We start from the raw sequence: 7,981 nt of genomic DNA, 5'->3' as shown, positions 1-7,981 counted from the left end.
AAGGAGCTCTAGACTTGGGATGCGGGGCTTCGTTCCCAGCTCAGGCATTCACATGCTATAAGACCCTAGAGGAGTCACCTTCCTCTCTGAGCCTCGGTCTTTTCATTTGGAAGCAAAGGCCTTGGACTCCTTGCTTCTGAGTCCTTTCCAGCAGTGACCTTCTGGACAGCACTCCCATGGCCAACTAACACATTCTCAGAACTTCTTGGTGCAGGGCAGAGGCCAGGATGACAAGAACTCTCATGGCTGGTGCACATACTTTCAGGCCCCAAGTGCATGCACAGTGCTTAGGTGCAGGGATGGGGGCCTCTGCAGGAAAGGCTGGATTCAAGGAAGCTAACAGGTTTTCCTTGCTACTGAATTTCTTAGAAACTCTAATATGTGCTCCAAAAAGAAAAGATGTAATGGGCGTGGAACCTTTTATTGCAAGGTGTCTCAACAGAGTGGTGTTCCTGGGTCAGACTTTGAATAGGCTGCTCTGGGGAAACCTCTCCATCCCTGGGCTTCCAGCAGCCCGCACTTTCCCGGAGCACTTTGATGGGGGAAAAGCTTTCACGATGTCAGCTGGAGTGAGAATTAACACCAAGGGAAGAAACCCTTTGTCCCCAAGGCCCTCTTAGTTCCCCCACATGAGAGAAGGCAGGGAGGAGATAGATGTCTGCATGGCCCAGCCTTCACCACCAAGGACAGTGAGGGTACACAGGGTACGCAGCATCCCGAGCAGAACCTCTCCCTCCCCACAGTGCTCACAGAATAGTGAACAACTGGATCCGCACAATGTATGAAGAAGACAAACTGCCTCTGCTTCAGAGGAAGAGTTCTGCAGCTACTCTGTGGATCACAGAGCCCACATGGGAGAGGCAGAGGCAGGGAGGCCAGGGAGGTGACCAGGGAGCTCAGTGCCCTGAGGAGAAGGACATGGAGCTAATACTCAGAGGCCCGGAGTGAAACAGTGCACTTTATTGGCGAAAGACCGGAGGGGCGGAGGGGGCTGTATGCTATATACATCAGAGCTGTAGTGAACATCCCACCCAGGGAAGGGACCCCGGGACAGCCTAGGCCACACCTGTACAATCACAGGCACAGGCTGGAGCCAGAGAGGGGAGCCTGAAATTCTCGTGCCTGGGCTTGGCCAGGGATCTGGAAGGAGGAGCAAGAGGCCACCAACCTTCCAGCGTAGAGCCACGTTCTTGGGAAACAAGGGGTGGCGCTGGGGGTGTTGCCGATATGGGGGCGTGGGGAGCGGAGGGGAAGCGCTGGGGTGGCTGTGATGCTGATGCATACTCTTTATCTGGAGTAGCGCTGAGAGGACTGGGAGGACTGGGAGAACTTGATGCTGCCGCCCCGGTTGCTGGCCGAGCTGAAGCCCCTGCCACTGACTCCATAGCGGGCGCCGGAGCTGGAGCCAAAGCCGCTGCCACCGCTGAAACCGCCGCTGCTGCCGCCGCCAAACCCACCGCCGATTCCACCGCCGAGTCCACCGCCGCCTCCCCGGCCAAAGCCACTGCTTGAGCCTCCGCCCGCGCCAAGGCCACCTCCTAAGCCACCGCCCACGCCTCCGCCATAACCGCCTGCATAGCCACCTGCGGAGGCGGAAGTCGTGCTGCTGCTGACCACGGCTGTGGGGGAGAGGACAGGACAGTGATCAGCGCCGGCGCCCAGGCCAGCTGCTGTGTTATCATCAATGATCCAGCGGGCCCGAGACTATCCAGAGCTGACCAAGGCAGCTTTGCACAGGATAGTCACAACGAGCCGTTCCATGGCCACTAGCTACTCACTCCCCTGCCATTAAGCCATGATGAATTAGCCAGTGGTTCCTCCCACAGTACAATCTTGATGACCCCCTGGGAAGGGATCTAGCCTCTGAATTTCTCCTCCCATCAAGGGGCCCCCTATGGATATTCCACATTGGCCGTTGAAGCCTATCAAAAGTGCCCTGAACCCAGAACAATTACAAAAGCCAATCGCTTCCCTCTCCTCTCCCAGAAAACCCCTCCAACTTCCATAAAAATATGTTTAAATTAATTGCTACTACCCTGAATTAGTGCAGATACTTCAGAATTAACTCTCATTTTCTTGGCTACTTTCGGTACTTACAGATGCTGACAGCGCTGGGACATTCTCCAGACATCCTGTTTGAGAAGGCAAGAGAAAGTAGGCCCCGTCACAAAGCACACACCAACAAGTCCGTGGACCAAGGGCATGAATAGCAACCAGAGCTGAACCGAGAAGCCTGGCACATCAGTAAACTTTCTCCACCCCTCTTTGGGCCGTAGCAAGGAGAGCCTGTGGGCACCCGTTGCATATGTGCTTTGGCTGCCTGGGAAGGAGTGGGCTGGTAGAGGCAAATCTTCACTGCAAAGCCTCTCTTTATATAGCAGGGCTCCATCCCCAGTTACTTGGTCACTTATCTGGCCCTTGACATATGACTTGAGACAGGGGGTGTGGGAAGACGGGACTAGAGGCTCACCTGTACTCCTCACCCTCCAGCAGCTTGTGGTAGGTGGCAATCTCCACGTCCAGGGCCAGCTTGACATTCATCAGCTCCTGGTAGTCACGTAGCAGCCGCGCCAGGTCGTCCTTTGCCTGCTGTAGAGCAGCCTGCAGCTCTTGGAGCTTGGCATTGGCATCCTTGAGGGCCATCTCCCCACGCTGCTCAGCCTCCACAATGGCTGTCTGCAGGTTGGCATTCTGGGGCAAGGGAGATAGGAGGGACGAGCTCAGTAAGAGGGCCCCAGGCCCTTCCTTACATGCAATGGATTATCCCATCTTAAAGTCAGGGAACATTCCTCCTCCCCTAGTGCCTCCATGTTGTCTCCATTTGTGGAGATAGTGCCCTGTGGGTCAGCCAGCCTGAGATGACCTCCAGACGTCTATTCCTGAGATCCTAGCCCCCACCCCTCAGCAGTCATCCCAGGAGCCAACATCCATGACCATCCCACCTGCTTCTTGATACTCTCGATCTCTGCCCGCAGCCTCTGGATCATTCTGTTGAGCTCTATGATCTCGCTCTTGGTATTTCTTAAGTCATCCCCATGCCTGCCAGCTGTGGTCTGTAGCTCCCCCAACTAGAGAACAGAAGGGAAGATGGGGTATTCTGCAGCTTTGATTGAATTGTTTCTATACCTACGACATCACCCACCAAACCTTGAGAAGCTCAGTAAGCATTTGCTGAAATGACTGCATTGTGTTTCGGCAGGGACACCCCCAAGGCAGCAGGAAAGAGAACATCTGGGTTGTTGTGGTAGAAGATTTTCCTACCCTGTAGTTCCTGAGCAAGCTGGAGTCAGTCCCACATAGCAGGCAACCAGCTCCCCCAGGGGCAAGACTTTCTGCAACTGAACCACGATTAGAAGGATATCTTCAGAGGGTAAAACCAAAAGGCATTCACCCAGTGACCACTGGGATCTCACTACCCAGCTGTCCAATAGGCCACAGCCTCTCTGAAACCTCCAGCGGATCCTCTAAGAAGTGCCTAGCACCCACCTTGGTCTGGTACAGGGCCTCAGCTTCGGCCTTGCTTCTCTGAGCAATATCTTCGTACTGTGCACGAACTTCAGCAATGATGCTGTCCAGGTCCAGGGAGCGATTATTGTCCATGGACAGCACCACAGATGTGTCACTGATGTGGCTCTGCATCTGAGACAGCTCCTGTCAACACAGAGGGAGCTTGTTCACTTTTGGGGTCTCTATAACAAGCACACAGGGCCCTGAGAGACTCCTGATCAACAGTCTCATTCACTGATTCCTTGCTCCACATGTGTATTGGCCACACTCTGTCCCCAACCCCCCAGCCACTCAGAGAACCCCATGTCTGCAGCCTATCCTGTGGAATCCCTTCCAAGGGTCCTCTTCTCCAGGCTCATCCCAGATGTCTTCTGGGGCCTAGATACCAAAATACACTAGCCTCAAATCTGGAAACATCTCACTCCTCCTCTGTCCCTTCTTAGTAGGTAACATCCTCACAGCATCGTAGAGGGTCCTCAGGAAGTTGATCTCATCTATCAGGGCATCCACTTTGGCCTGAAGCTCCACCTTGTTCATATAGGCACTGTCCACATCCTGAGAAAAGAAGAGCATAAAGGCCTTATTCCCCCAAGGAACAAACAACAAACCACAACTGCAGCAAGAAACAGCAGAGGGGACTGGTGAAGTGATGGTCCTTGTCCAAAACCAGTCTCCACTTGAACGGGCAATTTGCATCTCATTAGGATGGTCTAAGTTCAATCCTACTAAAAAACTAAAGACTGATGAACTAACTCTTTTAGGGATCTTCCAGACTAAGGTGCACCTGACTTCTGTTTATTGCTCCAAAGGCCTGAACTTGGCAGCTCTGTGGCAGTGGAGTGAGGAGATTCCCCCAACCCAGCCGGAAACTTGCAGCTACAAGCCTTGGAAACCTCACATACAGCCCTTACCTTCTTCAGAGTCACAAATTCATTCTCAGCAGCTGTACGTTTATTGATTTCATCCTCATATCTGTGTGAGTAAAAAAAGAAAAAGTTGAGTTTGGTTTTGAGTTCATCATAAACACCATTGTTCCCTGGAACTCTGAAAGTTCATCTCTTCCGTCCCTCCATCCCTATCCTGCCCCTCTCAGATGAGCACATCCTCTTTACTATCTCCCTGTTAGTTAGGGGGACCAACCATGTCAATTTGCCCAGGCAAACTGTCTGGTTTTAGCACTAAAAGTTCTGCATCCCAGGAAACCCCTCAGTCCCAGGCAAACCTCTGGATAGTTGATCACCATACCATGAGTTGTCCCAGAATCTTTCAGATACCAGAACTAGGATCTTCCCCAACCTGACTCATGAGAAAATGCTTCCCCGACTCTAAACTCATCCGCTTTTTTTTTTGTTTTTGTTTTTGTTTTGTTTTGTTTTCTTTTTAGGCGTAATCTCGCTCTGTCGCCCAGGCTGGAGTGCAGTGGTGCAATCTTGGCTCACTGCAGCTTCCATCTCCAGGGTTCAAGCAATTCTGTTGCCTCAGCCACCCGAGTATCTGGGATTACAGGTGTGTGCCACCACACCCAGCTAATTTTTTTATTTTTAGTACAGATGAGATTTCACCATGTTGGCCAAGCTGGTCTCAAACCCTGATCTCAAATGGTTTGCCCACCTCGGCCTCCCAGAGTGCTGGGATTACAGGCATGAGCCACCATGCCTAGCCTAAACTCATTCCTCTTGCCACAATTTTATTTGCAAAGCACTATGCTTGGAGAAGGAAGGTGAGGGGAAACTGAATGAACCAAGTTGTCCTTCATGAAGGTAAGGAGAGGGAAACAGGCCAGGTGACACCACTGCCCAGCAATCAGGAGGCATGTAGAAGGGGCCAAGACTCTGAGACAGGGTGGGCCATGGCATCTTCCCACTCCTCCCATCACTCACTTTTTCTTGAAGTCCTCCACCAGGTCCTGCATATTCCTCATCTCAGAGTCCAGACGCCCTCTCTCCCCGAGGATATTGTCCAGGTAGCTCCGCAGGTAGTTGATATGATTCTCAAAAAGAGGCTCAAGGTTGTTGGTGTCTGAGATGGAACTTGTGCTCTGCTGCTGGAGCAGGTTCCACTTGGTCTCCAGGACCTTGTTCTGTTGCTCCAGGAACCGCACCTGCAATGGTTGCAGGAAGCAACATCAGGTAACACTTGTAGCAGAGGAGCAGAGGGGTCTTCACTCAGGTAGGACCAGGTGTCTATCTCCTGGGCCCCCAGCGCAAAGGCCTAGAAAGGATGCAAAGTAGGCTTCTACTGTAGTCAGAGAGATTATGGTCAGATGGGTGATCAGTCAGGACACTACACTTGCAGGATGGTTCGGAAAGTCACAAAGGAAGGGGAAACCAGAAGTGGCTCCTACCGGAAAGCAATAGAATTGTAAGGTTGACCCCTTGGTGTTCCTGAGGACTTCATGATCCTATCTCAACTTTCAAAACTACAGTACACTCTGCAAAAATGCACATAAACCTCAGCAGCACCATTTCCACCCATGACTCTACTGACATGTTAGCTCTTCAAAAACAGTGAAGTGATGCTGGAAAGCGACGCTGGCTGGCATGCCATAGTTAGCATGACAACACCTCTCTTGAGCCTGGAGGGACAGCAGCCCCATGAGAGCTGTCCTGGTCTGGAGAAGCTCACCGAGCACTCTTGTCTTCCTGACTGGGCTGAGTAGGAGTGCACAGTCACCCATTTCTCTGCACTCCCTTGGGGCTAAGGTTCTTATGCTCCTGATCCCTCATCCAGGTGATCAGCCTCCTCTGCCTGGCACAGCAACACGTAGGGGAAAGGGCTTCCTGGAAAGCCTCAGAGGACAGCTTATATTTGAAAAGCCTCCCATTCTCAGTGGACCCCTCCCTGATGGTGGCCATGGCCCTTGCCTTGGGTTGCCTGCCCTGGCAGCTTGGGCCTTAGTAAGGCAATGACTGGAAGTTTCAGCAGAGATTCCGACAAACAGGATGTGCGGTGCTCAGGTCCAAATAGGGGACTGTTTTCTTTCCACACCTCCCCTCACTTGACCATGTGGACAAACTCCTCAACCCTGAATATCTTCCCAGACCCTAGAGTTCCACCTAACTCCTCACCCTCCAGTCTGGCCCATCCAAGAAACATTTAAACACTGTGTCCCAAAGATCAAATTCAAAGTCTCCAGCCCAGGAAGGGATGGCCAGTCAGAGCTTCATCACCTTGTCAATGAAGGAGGCAAACTTGTTGTTGAGGGTCTTGATCTGTTCCCGCTCCTGGGCCTTTACTTGCCCAATCTGGGGGTCGATCTCCACATTGAGGGGCTGCAGGAGACTCTGGTTGATAATCACTTCCTGAATTCCGCCAGGAAAGCCCCCAGGGCCAAAGCCACCAGGACCACCAAAGCCACCAGCCCCTCCAAAGCCACCAGCCCCTCCAAAGCCACCAGCTCCACCAAAGCCACCTCCCATTCCTCTGACACCACCAAAGCCACCACCAAAGCCACCTCCATGGCCGCCCCCAAAGCCACCTCCATAGCCACCTGCAAAGCCACAGTTGCTACGGCCTCCCCCAAAGCCTCCAGCCCGGGAGCCACCAGCTGCCACACTGATGGAGATGCTCTTGTTGCCACCCAGGTTGTAGAGGCTGCGACTGCCAAAGCCACCTGCTCTGCTCCGGAAGCCATAGGCTCCTCCACCAGCTACCCCAGAGCGGGTCACACAGCTCATCCTGCTGCTGCCGGAGACCACTGCAGAGTGACCAGAGAAACCCTGGCTCCCGCCACCAGATGTCTTGCTGGCTTGTCTGCTCATGGTGAAGAGCTTGGTGAAGAGAAGAGTGTAAGTTAAGCAGGGACACTGACAGTCAGAGGAAGAGGGACGGGAACTGAAGACCTGTGCAAAATAAATCCTTTTATATACATTTGAGGAGGTTGTTGGGCTCAAACGAAGGAGAGATAATTAATCCCAAATATTCATGGGTTGGGTTTGCCTCCAAGGCAATAAGTTTATTCCAGGCTACCGAACACACCTTGAAAATAATCTGAAATGGTAAAAGTGCTAAGGTGGCAGGCTTACCTGGCGAGGGGGTGGTGCCTGGCATTGCCCCATGTTTGGGCATGGCCTCCTCTTAGCTTTATCTGACGGGAGCCAGGAGGCACACTCACCTGCATCAGGTGCTCAGCAGCCGTCCCTCTGCCTGTTAGCTCACCCTGGCCCCACAGAGCTGTGCCCAGCTCTGGAAAGGATAGAGTGGAGGCGTGAGGAAGTTCTGCTTCTCTGAGCAGTAGAGACAGTGGAGCCCACTCACAGCTCTGGGAAAGTGTCTTAATGGAGGATTGATGCAGGTCTCTCCACGATTACTGAGTGCACAGTATGTGCCCGGCTCTGTGCTGGGCTTTGGGATGAAGCGCTGACCTCTCCTTCTCCCTTCCTGGAAACAAAGCCCAGAACTATCACAAATATGCCTCCTGGGTTGTCCCTATACCCCAAGCTTTAGTTCAAGAGGTAGTGGTGTTTTGGTTTAT

The 7,981-nt window shown here is 52.7% G+C and overlaps 1 protein-coding gene across 1 annotated transcript; it reads right to left on the bottom strand.

The window, feature by feature from the left end:
- Positions 1-955: 955 nt before the first annotated feature.
- On the bottom strand, positions 956-7,328 carry KRT3 (keratin 3, type II). The gene is made up of 9 exons (XM_011930567.1): positions 6,678-7,328; positions 5,388-5,608; positions 4,419-4,479; positions 3,967-4,062; positions 3,487-3,651; positions 2,943-3,068; positions 2,471-2,691; positions 2,098-2,132; positions 956-1,619 (listed from the first exon to the last, which is right to left on the bottom strand). The coding sequence occupies exons 1-9, from the start codon at positions 7,266-7,268 to the stop codon at positions 1,288-1,290; spliced, it is 1,848 nt and encodes a 615-aa protein (XP_011785957.1). The 5' UTR covers positions 7,269-7,328; the 3' UTR covers positions 956-1,287.
- Positions 7,329-7,981: the final 653 nt, after the last annotated feature.

The sequence above is a fragment of the Colobus angolensis genome, unplaced genomic scaffold, assembly GCF_000951035.1.
Source record: "Colobus angolensis palliatus isolate OR3802 unplaced genomic scaffold, Cang.pa_1.0 Scaffold87, whole genome shotgun sequence".
NCBI classification, from domain to species: Eukaryota; Metazoa; Chordata; class Mammalia; order Primates; family Cercopithecidae; genus Colobus; species Colobus angolensis.
The sequence above is the reverse complement of the archived record's forward strand: the minus strand, read 5'-3'. Positions and strand labels throughout refer to the sequence as shown.

What these genes read in the sequence shown, in the direction of transcription:
- KRT3 (XM_011930567.1), bottom strand. Translation starts at nt 7,268, where the DNA reads ATGAGCAGACAAGCCAGCAAGACATCTGGTGGCGGGAGCCAGGGTTTC. An exon ending in AGGCCCTGTACCAGACCAAG is followed by an intron (nt 3,069 to 3,486) that starts GTGGGTGCTAGG and finishes TCTGTTCTCTAG; the next exon opens with TTGGGGGAGCTACAGACCAC. An exon ending in CTGGAGGGTGAGGAGTACAG is followed by an intron (nt 2,133 to 2,470) that starts GTGAGCCTCTAG and finishes CTTCTCAAACAG; the next exon opens with GATGTCTGGAGAATGTCCCA.